General features: G+C 52.0%; 1 protein-coding gene across 7 annotated transcripts in view; it reads left to right on the top strand.

The window, feature by feature from the left end:
- The window catches only part of PAX2 (paired box 2), an 89,346-nt gene that overhangs the window by 33,009 nt on the left and 32,973 nt on the right, over positions 1–23,364 (top strand). For 4 of the 7 annotated variants that reach the window (XM_045568608.1, XM_045568612.1, XM_045568611.1 and 1 more), the window contains exons 5-7: positions 9,019–9,104; positions 10,735–10,854; positions 16,300–16,368. In XM_045568608.1, coding sequence (XP_045424564.1) covers positions 9,019–9,104; positions 10,735–10,854; positions 16,300–16,368 — 275 coding nt within the window. The remainder of the gene's footprint in view (positions 1–9,018; positions 9,105–10,734; positions 10,855–16,299; positions 16,369–23,364) is intronic. The other 3 variants (XM_045568613.1, XM_045568615.1, XM_045568614.1) reach the window with 1 other exon arrangement.

The raw sequence follows: 23,364 nt of genomic DNA, 5'->3' as shown, positions 1-23,364 counted from the left end.
GCCTGGATCCACAGTCTGCCTCTGATGATATTAAGCCTGTGACCTTGGGCAAGTTTCGCCTCTCTGTTGTCTCTTAGGTAAAATAGAGAGGATGACTATTTGATAGAGTTATAGTTAGAATTTGAATGAGAAAATGCATTATGACAATGCTTGTTTTATTAGTGAATATGAAATAAATGATAGTTATTGCTTTTAATATTATTATATTTAGCTCTTCTATTCAGGCCTAGCCTCTCATTAGATCCTACCAGCTGTTCTTGATATGGCTGACTCATTCCACCCAGTGGTTAGCAGCATGAGTTCTGGAGTAAGATACCCAGATTTAGATTTAAATCCTGGCTCTGTTACTTAACAGCTGTGTGACCTTAAGCAAGTCACCTAACCTCTCTCAGCCTCAGCTTACACATCTGTAGAACAGGGATAATAATATTCATAGGTAGTTGTGAGAATTAAATTAAATAATCCATGTAAATTGCCTTGTACAGTGCCTAGTACATAGTAGGCATATGTTGGCCTGCTGTGTTCTTTAAGATTAAGTTATTATTATTGATAATAATAATATTCATTTGTTATTCAACAAATAGTGATTAAGTACTTGCATTATCCCAGGCACTGTTGCTAGGTGCTGGAAAGACAGTGACAAGAGAAATAGGCATGACATCTGCCCTGGCAGAGCTCAGAGTCCTGGGGAGGACTCAATGCAAATTGAGTAAGCAAGAAAACAAGGTTTCACTCTGTGCTAGACCCTGAAGGGAGGTGGGGAACAGAGAGAAATAGATTGGAGAGCAAGGCTAGAGCCAGATTGGGGAAGATTTTTAAGGCCAGGCTGAGGAATTCTGCATTTATCCTGTAGGTAATAGGAAGCAATTATAGGGTTTAGCCCCATCACCTTCTTTCAGAAGACAGAGAGAGACTGATGGATTGTTTTTGAATACTGGAGTGGCTAGGTGAGAGGTGGGAGGGCTAGAGGCAGGGAGGCCAGGCAGTTACTAGAAGGCCCCCATGTCTGCCACTGCTGAGGTATGGGCCCCTCCAGGATTCCTTCTGGTCACAGAGGGAGATGGGCATGCCTGTGGGGGGACAGGGAGGACGGACAGGTGCAGAGTCTGGCAATCAATCTACAGAAGCACCCCATTCCCCCCTACATCGGGCAGTCTTTGAGCCTCTGGAGCTTCCCAAGTAGGCCTGAGGGGTGGACAGCTGGTAGACCCCAGCTCTAGCCAGAAGCCCTGATAGATGAGGGCAGGGCCAGTGGTGAGAAGCACTAGTCTGGTCACGCTCTGGGCTTGGCATGCACTGCAGACTGGTTTCCAAATGGTTAGTTAAACACATTGCCCCTTAATTTTTAAACCTATGCATATCTTGAAGTTAAATCAATCCATATGCTTACCATTCATCATATAAACCATCACTATTGCCCCCTTGGGCCAGCCCCATGGCCCATCTAGCCTGGTAAATGGTCTCTGGCCTGGGCTCTCAGGGACACGTGGTAGAAGGATGATCGCTCTCAATGCCAGTCTTGGAAGGCTAAGTTGATGCAGAATATATGCCTGGTATCTAAGGAACCTGCTGGGAATTTATCATCCAGAAATGTACCAAAAACCATTTTAAAATTATTTTTATTTTTAATCTGTAGTTTAGTTTTCAGAGAGGAACTGACAGCTTCTTGAATTTTGGTGACTGTGTCATTTAGAGTCAGGACTAACAGATGGAGAGAAATGTGGAGTGATAGAGTATGAGAAAGAAACTTTCTTAATTCACTAAGACTTCTTCCCAACTCTCTCAAGGATCCTCTGTGCAACCAGAAAGATGGTTTCCTCACCCCTGGATTAAGCTAGTTTTCTCAAATATTAGAGAGTTTGAAAATTCAAATTCAGGAGGTCTGAGGAGTGACCCAGGGATTTACGGTTTAGCAAGTACCCCCAGGGGATTCTAATGCAGGTAGTTCAGGGACAGTAGTTCCCTCTGCGAGCTTTTTGGCAGGGCTTTCATTTCTTAGAGCTCAGTTATGACCTCTGAGAGGCAACAAAGGAGGCAGAAGCTCTTGACACATTTGGAAGGAACCCTGGTAACCTGGATCCCATGTATTCCAGCCACATCCTGCTAGAGCCAGAATGGAAGGTCTTGCCCATGGCCCTGAAGAATGGCCTGACCTCATCAGTGGCCATTCTCATGCACAGAACAGTGCCTGACATATGGTCAGTTGTCCAAACTGTAACCTGCAGGGCGTGTGAGTGAGCGTGGGCGAACAGCTCAAAGCTCTGCCCAGACTGCAGCCAGAGGCCATGAAAACCGGGTGTGTGTTGAGTGCTGTAGGTCTGCCAGGAGGGGAGCCCTGTGCAGGGTAGAGGCTCTTTCCTTTGGGTTCCTGTGGGGAGGAGGAAATAAACCTCAGTTTTTCAGTTCCGGAGGTATACAGAAGGGAGATTCTAGTTCCTCAGGGTTCTCAGGAGTAGGAAGCATTTTCAGGAGAGCTGAAATTCTCATGGATGATCTATGATATCTCACTCAAGGTTCTGCTATGAAAAGTCTCCAGCTGTTTGTGTTGCTGACTTGCCTCGGGGCCAAGCCAGGGATACGTGCCTGATAGTGGCAGCTCTCAAAGGCTTGAGTTGAAGCAATAACCTGCATTAGTTGGGTAAAATACCCTTTGCTGAAGCAAATATCATTTTGTCCTCTAGAATGATCCAGTGTATAATACCCAGGCAGCCTGAGGTCCCTGGCAGAGACCCCACCCACCACTCGTGTGGCTTAGTGAGCCAGCTAGTCTGAAACATCCTCTACCTTGGAGTTTCTCTGATTTACCAAATCAGGAAAGATTTTCCCCACACCAGGGATTAAGTATTTTCTGCAAAGACTCTACAGTTGGCAGTGTACCCCAGGACAGCTTACGCTGATTTATACGTGTATATAACACATATGTGCAGATACTTGACATCTTGCTCCCAAGAGCAGCCTGCTCCAAGCCTGATCATGTTACTGGTTTGTTTGAACTCCTCTAGGAACTAATTCTGTTCCTCTAGGAAATAATTCCAAAGTTGGGAAGGAAGTCTGTCCTAGGCAGCTGGACAGGATTTCATGGGGACATACCTGGAGATGCTGTGCATACTTACCATCAGCAGCTAGTCCCAGCAGGTGTCATTACTCCATTTTCTAATGAGGGATACTGGGGTTGAGGGGAGCCCCTTAGCCTGCATTTTTCAGAACAAAATAGAACAAGGAACTGGAAACAGAATCCCAGAGTTTGAATTTTGGGCTTTTGAGTGTCTCTCCCCTCGAGGCTGTATAACCTAATAGTTAAGGGCATGGACCTTGGGGTCAGTCTACCTAAATTCAGATCACACATTTGCCGTTTCTTAAATGGGTGACCTTGGGCAAATTATAATCTTCCTTATCTGTAAAATGGGTTGTTATGAGGATTAAGTGACATATTTGTTTGGAGCACCTAGAACATTGCCCAGCACATAGTACATACTCAGTAGACAGTAGTTTTTTGTTTTCTTGTTGTTGTTTTTCACTGGAGTCTCTGCTGAAGAAGCATTGCTCCTAGAAATCCTGACCAGCCTAGTCCTGAAAATGCTACCACTTCATTCCTTCCAAGGTGAGCTATCTGAGGTCACCTCAATGCTAATAGGACCTCTTCTTGTCTCCACCTTAGGGGAAGTTTTTGCACACCATTTATTATCATATAATATAATGCAATATAATATCATACATAACATAACATAATATGATGGGTAGGTTAACTTGGAAACCCTGAGGCGGACCGTGGATGGATGGATAGATGAATAGATACATTTGTACTAAGTATACATACATTATATCATTCTATTGATTTGTAAAAAGTTCCCGGTCTGCCTGGCTGTAATGAGATTTTTGAACTTTGCGTGGCGATCAATGAGAGGAATATTATTGGCCTGGAGAATTGATATACCTGCTCTCAGTGGCTTGTTCTGCTCCCAGGCTGCCCCGGCCCCCCAGGTGTACGATTCCAGCAGACACTTAACCTTTTTTACAGTGTCATCAGGCTAAAAGGAATCTAATAGTGACACAGGACTTGTGCTCAGCACTCTGCCACTATTGCTTTCCTGTCACAAATAATTTATAGCCTTCTATTTCCATCCCTAAGCCTGCACCCCAGCCCTGCCTCCCGCTTTCCCCCAGCTCCCAGGAATCGATAAACTCACATAGCCACAGTGGGACTTCAGGGTGCCAGGAGACAGACCGACAGACAAAGAGAGGGGAGATGGAGAGAGGGACAGAGAAAGACAGAGAGGGGAGAGAGAGACTGAGAATGACACATGGAGGAAGGAATCAGAGAAGGAGGAAGAGGGAGAGAGCAGAATTAGAGAGGAGTAAGGGGCCCTAGTGCTTTATTAGAAGGTTGAGAGCTTCTCTTTCTTCATGAGTCTAACAGACTGTTAATAGAAGACGCAAGTATGGCTTTTATTCTAACTCACAGGGCCCATGAGACTGTTTAGATCTCCAGGTTGCTGGGAAGTGAAGGCCTCCTGGGGATTTAACCAACGGAGTGACCTCACCGCCTGCCTCATCATCCTTTCCTCCAAAGCCCTACACACACACTGGCGTCTTTGGGGTCCTCTGTGGATCCTTCCTAGTGCCCCAGCCAGGGCTTTGTCCAGTTCCCAATGTGTCTTCCTCAGAGTCTGACGCAACCTCTTTTTGGGTCAGGCTGTGACCCCTGTTGCTGCTGCTGTGTCCTGTCTTCTCAGTGCTCTTGCCAGGGTCTTGAAAGCACCTGCATTGACCAGGCTGGTGTGTATTGGGCGGGGAGGCCTCCTGCCTGCACCTGGCTCTAAATTGAAAGCAGCTAGGCCTGGGTGTCACCCATAGGAACAATAATACTAGTAGTCATCATTATTATTATTGAGCCAACCATCATACTAATCACTTTACATGGATTATCCTATTTAATCCTCACCACTGTCCTGTGAAGTGCATGGTAGTATTCTCTTGTTTTACAGATGAGGGAATTAGAAACTGCCAAAGCCTTCACAGGTAATAAGTAACAGAGCTGAGATTCAGACTGAGGCAGGCTGAACCCAGAGATCACACAGTTCTTCCCGTTACTGTACTCACTTCCTTGTGAGTGTTAGAGACTCTAAGTGCCTAGAAGTCCCCGTGTGAGGCCCAGGCCAAAGTCCTGGAGGTCTCCAGGAAAGGGTGAGCTCTCATCTGAGATGGTGGAGGAGGAAGAGCATCCTGTGAAGGAACATGTGCTGGAAACAGAAGTGGGGAGTGGGCACGCTGGCACGGCAATCTCTCCATGGAAGTGGGAAATGACACCTCCCAGCTCTGAGTAGAGTCCCAACTGCACCCTCCAAGGATCCATATCTGGGGACTTGAGCTTCCAGGCCAAACCTGCCTGAGGCCATGGGGGACATAGGCGTGTCTGGCTCTCCTGTGAGGCCAAGAATGGAAAAGAATTGGAGAGGGAGGAGGAGGAACATGAGGAAATAGTATCAGGCAGTCATCCTAAACAACTGCTTAGCTTCATCCTTTAACTCCTGGTGAGAGTCCCATGAGTTGCTGGGTTGTTGTATGAGACACAAAAGAGCCGCAGATGACCATCAGGTTACCACAATCCCAGTTTTTAAATTCCCTGAGATCTGCTCTGGAGCCTGGCAAGTGCCCACGGCCTGGGGTCGTGGATGGACACCAAGAGCCTTAGTGACTCGCAGCAGGCACCCTGGCCAGCTCCTCCCCCACACCCCACCAAGCCGCTGTCAGGGAGTAGTGATTTTCCATCACTCGCTGCCTCAGCTAAATCTACACCAGTGCCCCAGGGGTCAGAGGCTCTGGGTGACAAAGACAGAAACCCCTCAAGCCTGTTCAGCTGTCTGTCTCACCCAGCCCCAGCCCCACGGTTCCCTTAGTCCAGAGCCCACCAGCCCTCAAGCCAGAGTCACCCACAGGCCCAGTGAGACCGCAGAAGTTTTTGCTGCAGTGAATTAGGAGCAGTTTCTCTGAGCTGCTCGGCGTCTTTCTAGACTTTTCTTGTAGACAAGTCTACACTGCTCTCAGGTACTGTCTTTTCCATGTGCCATGCTCCAAATCTTCCCCCCAACTTTTGAGAGATGACTTTACCTTCTGCTTTGCTGAGAAATAAAAGCTGTATAAGTTCCTTTTCAAATCTTTTGGCCACCTGAGAAATATGGCATCTCAGGCTAACACCTCCCCTCTACCCTCCAGACCATTCTTGTTCTGCCTTGCTCTCTTACCCACGGTCCCTCAGGCGACTTCAATGTCTCCTTCATTGGTTCTTCCTTCTCAGCCTACAAACTCATCTCGGTCTTTCTTGCCCTAGAAAGCCCTCCCTCCACACAGCTGCCTGTTCCACCCTCCAACTTCCACACTTTTTCCCTTTTCCTGTCCTACAGACTTCTGAAGGCAATAGTCTATGTCTATGCTTACTGCACCCTGCTCTCTTTCCTCCCTGTTCACTCCCCAACCTCATCCTGTCTGGCTCCTGCTGCAGTCACTTTGCTGAGACTGCTCTCCTCAGTGTTACCAATCTGCCAAACATCCCAAATTTGTGCCTCCTCTTATTCCCAATTCCCTTCAGTCCTCATGTCACTGTTGGCACCGTGGGTTATGTTTCTCTTGAATATTCTTGTCCATTGACTTAGGCAAAACCACCCAATCCTGGTTCTGCCATTTCCTGCATGACCAAGTCTCTGACTCCTCTGCAAGGTCAGGTTTGTGTCCCCCACTATCCTCTCCTTAGGTCTCCCATCCCTTCTGATACTGCTTTCCTTGACAGTCCCCTGAATCCATGTCTGCTGCGCCAGCTGACACATGGGCATGTCCACCTGGACACTCCCTGGCCGTCTCAAATGTGGCATGTCCAGGACCAACACCACCACTTCCCCTCAAAACCAGCCACCTCCCTGCAGGCATATCCCCAACAGTGAGACACACCACCAAGCTTCCAGTTACAAAAAACTGAGGTTTTAGAGCCATGGTTGACTCTAGCTAGTTGCCAAATCCTGGCCTTTCTTCCTTTCCTGAGACCAGCTCCACGTTGCCTCATCCCTGTGTGTTGCTGTACTAGGGTCAGTTTGCACATGTCCCCTCTAGTTTAGACGTTGCTCATGGCTTGAGACCCTGTAAACCTGGTTCCTACATGTTGGGAGAAGGATGACAAAATAACAAAAAACAGATTTTGGAGACTGAATTCTGACTCTGCCCCAGTAGGTGGTATGATCTTGAGTGTGCTACTTCTATCAGCTTTGGTTTGCAATCTGCAAAACGAGGATAATAGTATGTGCTTTGGAAGTTGTTGTGAGAATGAACAGTAGTACATATAAGTAGCATAAGTGGTGTATAACATTGGCACAGAGTAGATAGATGTTCACTAAGTGGACAGGAGCGATTATCATCGTCACATCTGAACCTGCAGCTTCTTTCCTCCTACTGCCTCACATGCCTCCGCTGTGGCTGCCTGGCTGGTCTAGGCACTAACCCCTGCGACATTGCACTTTCTGGGCTTCCCAGCTGTGCTTCCACCCTCCCCCTGCACCTGCGTGTAATGCCCTCCCCTGCGCTTCTTTGTCCACCTTGGGATCATATTATTTTTTACTGGGGAAAGAGACCCCAGAGATCCTGTAGTGCAGCCCCTTTATTTTACAGCTGAAGAAGCTGAGGCCCAGAAAAGTTGAGGGGTGAGCCCAAGGCTAGCTGGCCTTTTAATGACAAAGCCAGAACCCGGACTTAGGGCCCCTTTTGTGCAGCCCAGTACTTCTGACGTCAGCCCCTCTCTGCTTTAAAGATCGACATCAAGTTCCACCCCTCAGCGACTTCTTCCCAATCCCCTGTCTGCAAGGGGCATATTCCTCCCTGCATCCTTCTGGCACTAACCACCTGATCCCCCAGGTGACTTGGCTTTCTCTGGGTATAAGTCCTCCCTGGCCTAGCTGGTAGGGGCCGTGTCCCTATTGCCAGCAGGTCCTCGGTGAACACTGGCTAGAGCCAAGTGGGTTGTGGCTTGTGGCTACTTGGCTGGCTGAGGTGAGCTTGGCTCACATACTCCTCTGCAGGGAGGAACAACACTGTCAGAAAAGTTGCTTCTGAAGGCCTCTCATTTGACCAGTGGGTGGAGGGGAGCTTCCCTCAGTCCCGGCCTCAGCACTGGTCTTTTGTGTCACTGAGCCCCCAGCTTTTCAGGTCATTGAAAAGCAGGCTTATCTCAGCCCTGAAATGTTTGATTTGGTCCCCTCCTCCCAAGGCATACAGGGAGAGCACCAGACTTTTCAGTTAGGCTGGCAAAGATGCTGTGATCCAAGTAAGATCCTCAGAAAAAGAGGCCCTAAGCCAGCCAGTGGATGGGGACAGGGCTCTGGCTTGTCTGAGGGCAGTAGAATGGGCTCAAGAAGAGGTTGTTCAGCGCCTGACATCTGGCAAAGGGACCTTGTGCTGTGTTGGCATCCTGGGGACAAAAGGATTACCTGTGACCCAGCCCTTCCCTGGCTACTTCCCCTTAGTCCAGGATATGGGGAAATCTCACCCACCCCACCCCACCCCCCTGACTCTGGAGGACTGTGACATGGCCCCAGAAGCCAGCTCCAAAATGATCTCAAAACCCAGGAGGTCTTGGTACCCAGAGGAGATGCCTGTGTAGTTGAGGAGGGAAGATGGACAACAAGCCACCAGGGCAGTCCCCACCCCCAGAAAGAGAAACGATGCTAGGCTCCACTGGCTCCGCTGCCCCAATCCTCTCTACCAAAAAATCAAGGTGCAGTTTGGATGAGTTCTCATGGCAGGACGGAACACAGACTGCCTCCGCCCAGGGCTGCTCTGGGTTGGATCCACGGAGCCAACAGGAGGGAAGCCTTGTGCCTTGCAGCAGTCAGCAAGGGCAGGGGTGCAGGGAGCAATGAATGAGGAAAGAGCTGAGTGAGGAGCCTGGGAGAGGGAGAGCTCCTCCGAGGGCAGGGCTGCAATTGGCCGGGGCAGGAGCGGCATGTGACGTGTGATGCTATTGTGATGCTGTTGCAGAATCATCCGGACCAAAGTTCAGCAGCCTTTCCACCCAACGCCAGATGGGGCTGGGACAGGAGTGACTGCCCCCGGCCACACCATCGGTAAGAAGCTCAGGGAAGGTGGGGGGAAGCGAGTCCTACCTAGGGAAAGCCAGGAAACGCAACTCCACCCCTGGGACCTGCCCACCCCAACGAGGTCCGAGGCCCACCCAGTTTCCTAGTCCCTTTCTCCCTGAGCTCCTGTCAGCTCAGGGTGTCCCTGAGAGAGACTGGTTCACTAGGCTTTTTCTCTGCCTCCCACCCATGTCACCTCACCTCTGCCCTGCAATAGTCAACCTCTCCCCACCCACCCCGCTCCCCTGTCTCCCTCTCCCAATCAATGTTTCCTTTAGCATTTCTTCTTTTTCTTCTCCTTCCTTCTTCCTCCTTCTCCGTCATCCTTTGTTTTACCTAATTCCATCTCCCTCTGTGCACCCTCTTTCTTTCACATCAACTTTCTTACTCCATCTTTGTTTAATTTTTAAAATTGTCCTTTTTCTCTTCCCTCTTCTCCTCCTCTTCCTCTCTGTGCCTTTCCCTTTCTCTCCTCTCCTTATGTGCGGCTCTGGGTCTGTTCCTCTGTCTTCCTTCCTTCCTCCCTCCTCATGGCCTCTTCTCTCTAGGCCTGTCACTCTTGATCTCTCTGTCTGTCTCATCCACTCTGTCACTCTCTGCCCCTCTCTATCCTCCTTATTTATTGACCTATGCTCAGGGCCTCTGACTGACATGGCCAGGCCTGCAGGAGCACCTGCTGACACCCACCCTGTGCCCCCAACACACACACAGACTGTCTTCCCTTTGGCTTCTGGGAAACTTGGTGCCGCTCTAGCCATAGAGGAGGCCTGGGGGTGAGGGGCTGGGCTGTGGTTAAATTTTTCCCGCTGCCCCTCTTGGCAGCTGTCCCCTTCTCTCTTGACCAGCAGGAAGTAGCAATGACTGGTCCCAGCCCTCCTGGAGCTGGCAGGAGTTGTTGTTTACTAGGCCTGTGTTACAGCGTGTGCTGGGAGGAAGGGTTGGGCCGGGCTGTACCTGAGCTGATCACCATGGAGTGAATGAGTTCACTAGTCTGTGTCCTAAGGGGAAAATTAGGAATTTCTCAAGTGATTTCAAGACAAGAAGCAACTGGGAGAAAGAACTGCACACTCCTGGGGAACATCCGGACCAGCCTTGTGTCTCTTAGAGAATCAGAGACAGATCTTAGAAAGCTATGGGCTCTAAATCAGGACTGGCAAGGACTCAGCCTAGGAGACCAGGGAACAATGAGCTAGGGTTTGATTAGTAGGATTTGCGCAGCCCTGGGGACTGGCTGAGCTGTGCAAGGAGGCATCCCAGGAGCTGTGCTCTCCAGAGGACCACCGAGATGCTTTCTAGAGAGTCACCTCTGGTGTTCCCTGGGCATGCACTCCTTCCTTCTGTCTCCGGGGGAGTGAGCTTAAGGGCCCCGGTGAAATCCACAGGTCTGCAGAGAAGGGCTAGAGTTGACTGGCCACCACTTACCCCAGGGCTGCAGAGGAGTGAACAATAGCCTGAACTGTATGTGGCAACATGTTCCCCCTTAAACCTCAGAGGAAGAAGGGGAGTGTGGGCTCCTCAACTTTCCTGTGTCTTCTGCTTCTCTCTGCCCCAGCCTTGGGGCTTTGGCCTGTGATCCCAAGTGCTATCCTGACGGCGTTTCCTCCTTACTCTCGCCCAGTTCCCAGCACGGCCTCCCCTCCTGTCTCCAGCGCCTCCAATGACCCGGTGGGGTCCTACTCCATCAATGGGATCCTGGGGATTCCTCGCTCCAATGGCGAGAAGAGGAAACGTGATGAAGGTAGGGAGGAGGGAGAGGTTTGGCCTCCCCTTTGCATGCTTTGTCCTTGGACCCAGAGCTCCGGTTTCGGCCTGGCCTTGCAGCTGCTCTGCCGTGAGATCAATTTTAGTGGCAAAGCCCAGGTCCCCCCACTGCCCTGCTGGCTCCTGGAGAGAGGGAGGAAGGCTGCTGGTGGGGCCATCGGCTTCACCATCTGCTCAGCCGCCTGCTGCCTCGCCTTCCCTGGGACTCACCCCGTCTCCCCCGTGGGATCCCGGGAGGAGAAGTATGGGCTGCTTACCTTGGGAAGCTTTTGGAGCCTGGGGACAGCTGGTCTCTGACCTAGGATGAAAGGCCAACCTACCTTGTCCTCACCTGATCCCAGCCCATCAGGAGGTGGGGGAGCGATGTCACGTTCAGCCGACCCTGGTGTCCTTTCTCTGTAACACACGGACACCACTTCCTGGGGCCTCTCTCTGTTCTTCTCTGTGAGTGGAGATGCCCGGAAGGCTCCCCTGGCCCCCTCCCTGCTCCCCGGAACTCCCCAAGGTGCAGCCAGGCTGTTGGGCAGGGAGCTGAGGGAATGGGAAATGAGGAGGAGGAGAGAAGAAAGAAAATAAGGGGAGAGGGTGGTAGGGTTGAGCTTGGGACAAGGTGTTTTTCAGATATTGTGACATTGGGGGTCCCTGGGTGGCCACCTGGTTCTCTTCTGCATGAGGCCAGGGCACAGGGCTGCCAGACTCAGAACAGCAGACACCAGCGTCACAGGCCTGCTTCCTGCCTCGATTCTCTCATGGTCCCTGCTGGGGAAGTGGTGGCCTCCTGGCCTTAGGAGGTTATAGGACTTTAAAGGTGTCTCCCATGAAATAGAATCCTCAAACAGTGAGCACGAGGGCGCCCACACTTCCCCTAAGCCCGGTCAGTCCGTATTTATGCCTGTTGTCATTGCATCTTGGCCAGTCAGCATCTCCTTTTTCTCTCAAAAATGTCCTGTTTGGACAATAAATTATATGGTCATCCCAAGCATAGACAAGCCCTTGGTGAGGGAAGCTTAGTGGAGTAAGAACAGAAAAAAGGGACACAGCTGAGAGTCCCCAGGCCCAGGCGGAGGGAAGAGAGCGTGAGAGCCCCGGCCTCCAGCAGAGGGGCCCGAGTGGAGGAGAGGCCTAGGCCTGGCAAGACAGTGATGACCTGGTGCTGGCCTCCTTCCAGAAGCCCTAATGGCCTCGTTTCACAGGGAAACAGCTTGTCTGGCTCTATTTCTCCTTCTTCCAAAATATCCAAACCCATTTGGCTGCCACGGCCTTTGCCACTCACTAAATTTCATTGTGGTTGTTTTGGCGGCAGCCCCTGATGGGCAGGCGGAGGCTGCGGGAAAGGCCCTGAGTCCCAGTTCTCCCTGGGGCTTCCCACGCGTGGGCCTCAGCCAAGCTCCCTGGCACCCTGTGTGCTTTGGTAGAATCTACCCCAAACCCGAAAGGGTTCTTTTTTAACCAGCAGCACCTGTGCTTTTTAGAATGTGTACTGTCCAAGGAGCTCAGGGAGGCCACATGTCCCCCTCTGTATTCTCCCCTGTCGTTCTGAGGTTGTGGCTGAACATGCCCTCTGATGCCCGGGCTCCTGTGGGGCATGGAAGGGGCCCAGGGGGCAGGGAGGCACTGGCACGAGGCTGCAGCCACCCAGGGCTGGGCCCGGCTGGCTCAGAACAGAGCGCTCTCCTCTCCGAGCAGATGATCACATTCATTGTTTCAAGTCAATTCGGTTCAGTGAACCTTTCCTGCACAGCAGTTGCAAGAAAGGCTTGGTGCTACAGGATCTGAAAGCAGAACAAGATATGATTCTTGTCCTTAAGGAGCTTACATTCTAGTGGGGCATGTAGAACACGTGAGCCCAGAGAGCAGAAAGGCCCTCAGCCACTGTGCTGTGATGGAGGTCTGGGCTGCAGGCCACCCAGTGGGAGGGAGTACACCCCTGGAAGGGCTGCTCTTTGAGGAGGGCCCTGAGGGATGAATGAGGAGAATGTTCAAAGACAATGGTAGCCTGAAATTCTATCTGATAGCCTGAGCCTTGTGACCAGAAGGTCCTTTGGCCAGCAGCTGCAGGGCAGCTTTGGCAGGGAACTGGTGGAAGGTGAGGGTCACAGGACAGAGGCCAGGATTGGACCATATAGGAGTCTGGACATTTTTGTCCCCCAAAGACAGGAGCAGCCACTGAAGATGTCTGACCAGGAAGGGCAGGAGCAGGGCTGGGTTTGGGAAGCTCGTCCTCCAGCAGTGACACTGATGGCAGCAGGGCCGCATTGCAGGAAGCAGTTGAAGTCTTCAAAGTGAGGGATAATGGGCCTCTGAGCATCCTCTGAAACATTTATCTGCGTGCCTAGCAAGGTGGCAGGAAAGATCAGAGGCCCTACCCTTCTGGGGGGTTCTCCCCTGCTGACTCCCCCCTCCTCTTGACCACTCCAGGCCTTTCCCTGGTGGAGGCCAAGCCTATGCGTGAAACCAGTTCTCCCAGCACCCTGCCCAGTATGCTGCATCAGACCCAGATGGGAAGGGAGAGGAGAGGAGAGGAGAGGAGAGCAAAGGTGGATCTGTTGCTGCCCCTCCTTCCCCTCCCCCACTGGATGCCGCCAAGCAGCCAGGCCCAGTTTGCATTAAGGAGCAGCTCAGATGATTAAGAATAGGGGAGATAATTATGTGTCAAGATGATGTAGCCCAACTCTGCAGTCAGGCCAAGGTAGCAAAGCAGCTGGCAGGCCAGTCACAGAAGGCAGCCTCGGGCACAGGCCGCGCAGACACCCAGGTGTGTCCTTCAGCTGTTGGGCCGGGACTGCAGGCAAAAGAGAAAACTGACCTGGGGAACTGAGGGGTGTTGGGATGGGACCAAGGATGCATGTCAGGACTAGACCTTAGAGGGAGTGGAGGGGCACATCTCCCTCCAGGAGGTGCCTTGATGCCCCTGCCAGGCTGGCCCTCCTCTGGCCCCAAGCACTGTGGCATCTCCTTAGAAGTGTCATACCCCGAGGGCAAGCAGTGAGCCTCTCTACCCTCCAGGAAGCTGCTCCTGCTCCTGCCTCTGGGTACAGTGTGGCCTATTCTTCAGCTCTAACAATGTCACGGTGGTGGGCATTAGCGAGGACAATCACTGCAGTGTGTGCTGGCATTATTGGAGACAATCTCAGCAGTAGTTATTGGTGTTCACAGTGATAATACCCAGAACATTATTGGCATTGGCACTTGGAATATGGACGGCGTTATTAGTATCTGCAGCAATCATATCTGTGGGGATATTCATAAAGGGCCAGTCAGCTGTGGCTCTGGGGAAAAAGTGGCAGTGACTTTGAAGCTGCTTAAGACTCCTGCCCATGCTATGGGCTTTGGGAGTGTGGAAAAGCCCCAGACTTCCCTCTGAGAAAAGTGCTGGTCAAGAAGCTTTGACCTTCCTCCCAAGAGTCCAGGAGCTCCCAGAATGAGATAGGTAGGCAGGCCAGATAGATAAGGCAGTTACGTTCTGAAGCACCCAGAAGCCAGGCTGTCCATCAGTCTGGGCAGGTAGAGTCCCCATTTAGTACCCTGCTAACATCTTCACTTCTTAGCTGCAGTTATGGGTGGCCATATTAGGGCTGAATTCCCTGGGCCCTTTGAAGGGACACAGAGTCCCTGAACGTTGTGTGCCCTGGCTCATGGTTGGAGGACAGAGACGTTTGTATTGCTCTATCTGTAGTCAGGCTGAAAACCAGAAGTCCTTTGCCTTCACCCAGTTGCTTCCAGGCCCAAAGCATCACTGTCCATCAGAGATGGATGCATTGCTGAAGCACAGAACAGTTACATAACTTGCCCCAAAATCCAAATGAAGTCATATGGTGAGCATGGTGATCTGTGTGAGGGAGGTATGTTGGTATCATCCTTTGAGGTGTGGAATTGCAGGGGGCCATGGTTTTGCATTGCATTAATTAGGAACATGATGAATTGTGCATTTGAGAGGTGCCAAGCCGGTGCAGTTTGCAGGCAGGGCAGGTTGCATGGCTGCAAATGGCCAGTCCTATCACTGCCTTTAATATCTCCTTTCTGCTTTGGATGAGGCCGTAACTGGAAGAAACAGCTTATTTCCTTAGTTACTTTCCTTCCTAGAAGTCCCCATGAGTGTTGCTCAGGTTAGACTTAGAACAAATGAGGGGATAAAGCTGCGAAAGTGAGCAGCCCCTGCCCTTGTCTAGGAGCCTGGTTTGAGGCAAGGCAAGACTGCAGAGACCCCCGCCAGGAAGGAAGGTGTGGGATCTGGGCCACTGTGCAGTCCCTGGAGCTGGGCATGGATGGGCAGTGTGGCTCCAGAGGGACAAGAATGGGCTCTGGAATGAGGCACAGATCCCTGATGCCACTCATTAGCTGGGCAAGTTACTTAACCTTCAGCAGCTCAGTTTTCTCCTCTAAAAACTGGAGATGCTCTCAGCACTTAATTCACGGGGCCTGTGGGAAGGACTGTGAGACCACGGACATAGAGGGTTTAGCCTACATCATCCTGGAGGATGGGTCATTGTGTATCTGGGAAAGAAAGCCTAATTGGCAGGTTTATGCTTCAAGGGGAAATCAAGTTGTGTCAGAAAGAAATTTATCTGGGCACAGACTCCCTAACTTTGGTGCAACTCCTTGTAACTAGGGCAGCCTTTAGCTGATGCTGGGAAAAGCTAACCTGGATGGGACAGCGTAGTGGAGGAAAGATGTTGGCCTCACACACGTGCTTGGGAGAACCTTTGTCCATTTCTACCTGTTCATTTACTCTGTGCTTACCTGCTGAGCCACATGTCATCTTTTAGCCACCACAGGCATTTTAGATTAATATAAATAAAGACCCCCTTCTTTTTCTAACAAGGGGGCATCTCTCCCTCTGGCCATCTGTGTACATTTCTGCTCCCACATGCAAGTTTATTTGTTTACCTTGGAAAATGTATGTTTGTTTTATGGACCCATATGTAATTTTTTACATGGTTAATGCAAGTGTGCGTATTCCACCACTGAGATCTTTGGGTGTAAGGGGATGTGGAATGTCACGAGTTGGGAAAGTGTGAGGTTTTCTTAGTGGACATGCTTAGAGAGAGTGCCAGGTGTGACTGTCTGCTTGTCCACAGGCCCCAAGGAGAGCTCTAAGCCAGGCCTGAGTATGTCAAGTGTCCATAGTCCTGGACACAGGAGTACCTATAGAATTTGGCCCAAAGGGCTCCATAGGCATCACCCTACATTCTGCTGGCAAATGAATGGGCTGTCCTGAGCCTGCCTCCAGGGGTGGCCTTGGGCCCAAGGCTAGACTGAGGCGGGAACCCTCACACCCTCAGGCTGTGTGGGAGTTGCTGCTCAGAACCCTGTAGCCTTTGAAGAGGAGCCTGGTCTCCCAATCTTGGGGTCCTGCCCCCAATCTTCTACCTGCCTGTCTTTCAGGATCTCTCAGTGTTTGTCTGTCTCTTATTTGCTCTAGTTGAGGTATACACTGATCCTGTCCACATTAGAGGAGGTGGAGGTTTGCATCTGGTCTGGACTTTAAGAGGTATGAGGGCCAGAGGGAACATGGCGTGGGGGTCAAGGGAATTAGCCCGGGGGTGGCAGTTAGAGAACGTTCAGAGAGTGGGTTCCTAAGGGCCAGAGAGCGGGAAAGGAGGAGGTGGCTCAGGCTTCCACTGGGAAATCAAGAGGCTAATAGAGTCTCAGAGCTGGATCACTTCCGCCATGGGCCGCTGAGGGGGCTTGGGGGCTGAGGCCCCGAGGGCTGGAGGGTCAGGCACTCAGTGGATGGGGGGCACTCTTTCCAGCCCTTGGAAAAACAAAGAGCAGATCGGGTAGTAAAACAAAAGCAAAGGAGACCTGGAAGCACCTGACAGCCCTAATTCATCACGGCCCAAGTTTTTTCCTGTGTTCCCATTATATTTGTTTGTAAAAGTGGAAATCAATTTTGAAGGTAATTTTCTGGAAAGAATGGAAGGGAGGTGGGAGGGCCGGATAAGGCAGAGATGGTAAAAGGAAAAATTTAGGCCAGGCACAGCCCAGGGGCAGCTCTTGGCAAGGTGAAAGAAAATTGCATATTCAATCTCCATCCATGAATCTCCCTCACTGCTGCCCGCCTCCTGCTTGAAAACAATGAAGGCTTTTTCCCAACGCCGGGCAGGGCCTCGGTATCAGCCTCACTTTAACTTCAGGGTCATTAATTCCCTGATTATTGAAGGAGAAGAGAGGGTTGCAGCATCGTCAATTCCAAAGGCACCCCCCCATGGGATCAGGCACTGGCTGGGGTGGGGTTGGGGGCAGCCTGGGCAAGGTGAGGTGTTGTTTGAGAAGCGGTTGGGGAGAGAGGAAATGGGGGAGCCAGTGGACCTGGTGGGGGGAAGGAAGCCAGGAGGAGGGTGGAAGAAGGCAGTCATTACTGCATACCTCTGTTGTGTTGTTATTGCAAATTAAAAGTAGCATGTTCCACTCCACAGCTATCTTTGGGGAGGGAGGGGCACCGAGGGAGGTGGGGGATCTTATCATTGCTTCTTCAGCAGACCAGCCATGGTGTCACCGTGTGAGGTGACATTTGAATTTACAATTCCGCTGAGAAAAGCCATTAATTCACAAATTAACATTTCTCCCTCTCCCTCTCTCTTTAACACTCTCTCCCTCTCTCACATGGATGTGCAAGCAATTGAAAAGACAAAGGAAATAGCCTTAAGGAAGAGACTTTACTGCTAGTCTGTCTGTGCTGAGATTGCTCCCCCTGCTTCCAGATAGATAAACCAATTACCTGAGCAGCTCTGCTCCTGGCTGCCCGAGATCGCCTCCTTTTGCAGGCTGCCTCAGTGGCTGGGTTACACTCGGTGTAGCTCATTAATGTAAACCAGGCATGCTCTGGTCACCAAGCTCTCTTCCCGGCTCTCCTTCTGGAGGGGCAGTGGGAGGAGTGCTGGGGTCAGTAAAGGCAGGCAAGGAGGACCCCCAGGAAGAGCAGAGACTGCCACTGCCCTGCTGCCCAGGCCCTGGGTGCTCCAGCACAGCCTGCTGTCTTGGAGGAGGCTGGGGCAAGAGCGATGGGGAGGTCTACAGGTGAGCGCAACCTGGGAGGCTTGTTCCGAACCTGGGTGAGGGCTGAGCATGGCAGGTGTTCAGAGGCAGAGGCCCAATCCCTGACTCTTTCATCGGCCTTTTGGTCCAAGATGCAGGGGCTGGCGGAACCAGAGAGGGATCTGAGCTCTCCCTGAGTGGGAAGGGCTTTGGGAAGTTTTGCTGAGTGTGCACTATTTTAGTGGGACTGGATTCAGCCTGAAGGAGCAGGAGAGATGCTAAGGAGGGCCCAGAAGACATGATAAGGTTGTACCATATTGGGTAAAAAAATGAGGCTGCACCAATTCCTTAACCTAAACCCAGCACTTGGGCACAACTATGTCTGCTTACCACCTAATCCTTACACACACACACACACACACACACACACACACGCGCGCACGCACTTCCAGCCATCCCATTCCCTTCTTAGAGAGGACCCACGGAGGAGCGTGGGCCTGGGCCTAGTGTGCTCTCCGAGTTCTGAAGTGAGCAACGTCCTAGGTGGGGAGTTGCAGGGCCTCTCCCTGCTTTTGCTGTCCTCCCAGGCCCTCGCTCAGTGCTGAAAGGAGACATTATGTTGGAAGCCAAGCAGAATCTGTGTTTCCCTAAGGAGAGGTGCTCTGTGGATTCTTACTGGGATTATATGATTTCACACACACTATACTATCTAGCGCATGTCAGAGGCTCTGCTCCCCGGGAGACAGGTCCTGTGAAAGTCCAGACACCAAATCTATATGAAGGTAACCATTTGTCTAGACAAGTGCCTGGGTTTAATTGCATTTACAAAGCTCAAACTGTGTTCAGTTTCCAACTTATATTCAAAACCTGGCTAATGTCCACTCTAGTCCAAGAAAGAGCTCGGGGTCAAAGGTCAGCATTCAGTAAGACGCCAAAAAAAAAAAATACCCCACTTATGAACACACATTCATGGCTGCGATTTTTATCTTCCTAGTAACCAGGGAAATTAGACTGTTCATACCTGAGGGGGGAATTTTTCTATCTCAGTTGGATCACATACTTTAACCAAACTCTCTGGATAATGCTGGCCACAAGCCTGTTGGACATTGACCGTGTTGTTATCCAGAGGCAGGTGCAGGTTATGTTGATGTTTTATTAAGACCCTTACCTTGGGCCCTCTGCACGCATGACTTATATTTTTCTGTGGCAAGTACTGGAGTTTAGCCCTGGCTGTGGGAAGCTGACATGGTGCATGAATTTGTACATAAATCCTTGCGTTTATACCAGACACAGCTGCCAAATCACTAACCACCTTCGTTTCCCAACTAGTTCATGCTGTTGTGGGTAAAGAGTTATATTTGGTTGTTTGGGGAAGTTTTTTGAGATTTAGCACAAAAGAGTATTTTTTTTCATAAAGTGCCAGAAAGTCAGAAGAGATAAGTCGACCCCACCCTGCAGGAAAGAATGCTCAGATTTTGTTCTGGGGGTGCTGTGTGTGCCCCTCCGCCACTGGAAGTCGGGGTGGGTGTCAGAGATGTACGACTTTCGCAGCAAAATTTCAGGTCCTCCTCTCACCTCCACGCTTGCATCCTGGTGGATGAGCGCCCTCTTGTCAGAATATGTCTTCAACTCCTAGTCTTCCACTTGGCAACCACCTCCCCACCCTGCAGGTAGGCATCGTTCTCCTTCCCCCACCCGGCAAGGGCACAAGTGAGAAATCCGCTGCCTCAGCTCTGCCCTTCTCCCCCAAGCACAGGCTCCGGATGAGGGAGGGAGGAACGGGCGCTGAGGCTGCCCCAGGCCCTGGTGCTCATGGGCTGACTCCCTGGGCACCTCCTTCTTTGCTAACAAGCAGGCAGTTGAGAAGGGCAAGCAGCTGGCCTGGGGGACCCCTCCAAAAAAGGGTTTGGAGAGAATGTAGGCCAGGGAGACCCAGGACCTCTGCCTGCCAGAAGAATGGGTCCTGCCAGCCTCCTCAGCCATGGCTGCCTGCCCTGGAGCCCAGGGAAGGACCCCCCCTCTGCCCTGCCTTCCTCAGGCCTATGGTGGCCCTAGGACTCTCTGGGACCCTGCCTATTCTGCCCCATGGGGGTGGAAAGGCAAAGAGGGCTGGGGAAGGGCTGGGCCTGATGCAGGGGCCGGGAGATGATCACGATCACGAGCCCAGCCGGGTTGCAGCAGAGCCAGTAATTCAAACCATCCTGACCCTTCGGTGAACCTGAACCTGCTGACCTTGACAGCACTAGACAAGAGAGGCCTCACAAACCTCAACCTGCATGGAGGCCTTGCCTTCTCTCCCTCCCTTTCTTGGAGCCCTGTGGCCCAGCCTCCAGGTGGCCCCTAATTTGGCTACCCCCATGAAATGTCAGCATCTCCTCCCTCCCCAAGGCGCTGCCTGCCTGCTTCAAAGCACCCTTTGTGCTCATCTCCACTGGAGACCAGCGTGTGGCATCTCCTGGGGGCCTTTCCAGGGCTGGGGCTGAGGCTTTCTCCTGGAAGCAGAGTTTCTGCACCTTTCTCTTCTTCTGCCCCAGGCTTCATCTTTTCCTGCAGGTGTGTGTGTGTGTGTGTGTGTGTGTGTGTGTGTGTGGTCTGGGTGCACACAGGGGCAGAATTAAAGTGTGATCGAGACAGAGCAGACAAGGGGAGGGAAGAAAAGCCTGAGGAAAGCCGCCCTGGGAACCTGCATTAAAGTCAGTGCAGTTTGTGAAGTTCATGCTTTCCTCCCAGGGAGAGCTGGATTCCATCCAGCAGCCTCTCAGAGGCTGCCAGACAGCTCCTGAAGCAGAAAGTGCAAGCAGGAGAACGAGCGAGCCAGTGACAGAGGGAGAGATGCACAGACACACGCACACACTCACACACTCACACACTCACCGGTTCACACAGACCTCTCTGGGCCCAGGCAGCCTGGGCAGCTTGGGATGGAGGGAGGCAGACTGCGTGTTTGGTAGGAGTAGCTCTGCGAGCTGCCCTTCCTCCTCTCGTCCCTCCCCTGCCAGCTCCATTGCCTTAAGCAGGGTGGCTGACCAGGCACCCTGGCAGTGTGGGCACCTGGGTGGGCTGATGGTGTGGTAACCTGCGGGCAGTGTGGATCCCCCCGGGCAGTCAGCTTGTGGAAGTTGCTCTGGGTGAGGGACCTTGTGGCTGGTCTTGGGGCAGTGAGTTTGAGGTCTGGGCAGTAAAAGGGACCAGAATGTGGTACTGTTGGGTCCCCAGGAACCTGCCTTTTCTTCTGATTCTGGAGGTCCATTTTTCTCTGGCATCTCAGTCTAGAGCAAGTGGGTACCTTACAGCCCTGAAGGTAGCTACTGGAGTCTCCTAAGTAGAAACAGTTAGAGACCATATTTTTCCCTGGTGATTCAAGGGAACTAAGTGGTTGACAAGGTTGGAGTGTGGGAGCTCTCAGAGGGACCTATAAGCAAGCTGGAGTATCTGCCCTTCTGGACTCTTGTTCGTGCGCACAAGCACGTGGTTCACGTGTGTGCACTCACAACATGTAAGTGGGCCAGGAGCCTTGACTTCAGAGGAAAAGGGAGTGTGGAGAAAGGTGCTGAAAGGGAAGTATGCCGCAAAGGCCTTAGCTCTGGTCTGCCGGCTTGGCAACATCATGTCACCTGTCACCTGCCCCCCCCCCCCCCCCCCCCCCCCCCCCCCCGTCTTCTGCTGCAGGCCTCAGCAGGGGGTGGACAGTGAGAAGTCTCTCTCTCTCCTCTTCTTGGAAACTTCATGTCTCTATTCAGGTTATGCCAGGAGCTGGGACAGAGGAGGATGACGGAGCTAGAGTCATCCAAAGGCAGGGAATTGGGAAGAAGAGGGTAGGAGGGCAAGTGAAGGATGGTCAGAAATTGCTGATGGCAGAGGATGCTCTGGGAAGCCTGGAGATGTTGGGCACAGGAGGCGGAAACTTGCCGAGGATGGCTTTGGCCCTTTCTCCCCCTGCTCTCTCCTTTCCCCTCCCCTCGTCCCTCCACACATCTTTATTGGTTCTGGTAATAGCGTTGATTTGCATGTCAGGCAAAGCCTTGCTACACACACAAAAAGAAAACCCCAGCCGTGGCCGTGTGGCAGTGTCAGCTCTCGCTGTTGTTCGACAGTGTAAAATTAAATTAATAAAGCCCCCAACACAGGAAAACATAACAGGAAATTAATGGCCTTTACTGTCGCTCTGATGCAGTCATTTGCAACCCTGCTTTCCGCACCAAAGACTTCATAAATGCAAGCAGTTTCTCTAAACAAGCATACTTAGGGCGGCCTGGTATGTAATTTTTCGCCTTGCTTGTGTCCTTTGAGCTAACAAAGCCCCCTTCCCTCCTGGCTCCAGAGATTTCTAACTGGTTCTGGCCCCGGCTGGAGCCCAGTGGAGACAGCACCAGGCAGAGGGCCCCACTCCCTCCCTGAGAGCCCAGAGAGGGCTCAGGAGGGCTGGGTCCCAGCAGATAGGCACTCAGCAGGCCGTCCTACCCCACCAGCCGCTTCAGCAGGCAGCAGCCCTGCACAGCCAGCTCCCGGGAGGGAAAGCTGATCACCCGGGGAATTCCCCCAGGCCCACCCAAGGCCCACCCTCCCCTTCCTCCCGTGGGTCTGTCTCCTCTCTCCCACTACCTATGTGTTCCCTCCCGACGCCTCTGGCCTTCAACTCCCTCCTCCCATTCCTACCCTCTCCCTCCTCCCGGCTCTTCACACATCCAGGCTGGCTGTGCCTTGCCAGTGGGTGCCACACCCTTCTTTCCACAAGTAACTGGGGGCTCCTTTCTTGCAGTGGGGCATACAAAATGGGGAAGTAACTGTGCTGGTACAATTCCTTGGGGTCCTAGGTTTCTTCCATGTCTCCTTCTTTACAGGTTGCTTAGGAAATACAAGGGCCTGGAAGGGTCATTCGGACTATCCTCTCTACGGCAGTTTCTAGAGAGCTAAGAGTCTCTGACTGCCTTGGTGTGTAAATAGGAGGCATAGCGAGGAAACTGACGCTTTCCTCTCTGGGGATCTTTGTGTCAGTGTGTGCCCACTGTGCTGGATGTATGAGAGGATCAGAACACCAGGACGCGGCTCCCAGGAGCTTACAGTCTACTGGGGAAGGCAAGGCTGTCACCCCTCAGACAATTGGCTGTTCACGGAGTGCTGGACCACGTGGCGCTGTGTTGGACAGGAATCCAGGGGTATGTGCTACAAGAGGGAGCAGAAAACGGGGCTTGAGCTGGAGCGGCTGAGACACGGACAGGCTTTCTCCACGTAGATGGGGGCCGGTGGCTGGGCTGAGAGTGGTGACAAGGCAGAGTTGCAGATTCTTAAGGGTCATCTAGTCTTATCTGCCACTCACCACAGAACTCTCCCCTTCAGCAGTTCTGCCTGCCAGGCCACAGCCCCTGCCGAGACACAGGGCACAGATGGACACTGCCTTCATCCTGAGCAGGGTTGGGGAGGGAAGAGCACAGGACTTAGAGTCCAGATCTGGATGTGGGCTCTACCTCCGCTCCTTCCTTGCTCTGGGACCTTTGGCTAATTACACAGC

The sequence above is a fragment of the Lemur catta genome, chromosome 14 (assembly GCF_020740605.2).
Source record: "Lemur catta isolate mLemCat1 chromosome 14, mLemCat1.pri, whole genome shotgun sequence".
In the NCBI taxonomy this organism is placed as follows: Eukaryota; Metazoa; Chordata; class Mammalia; order Primates; family Lemuridae; genus Lemur; species Lemur catta.
The sequence above is the reverse complement of the archived record's forward strand: the minus strand, read 5'-3'. Positions and strand labels throughout refer to the sequence as shown.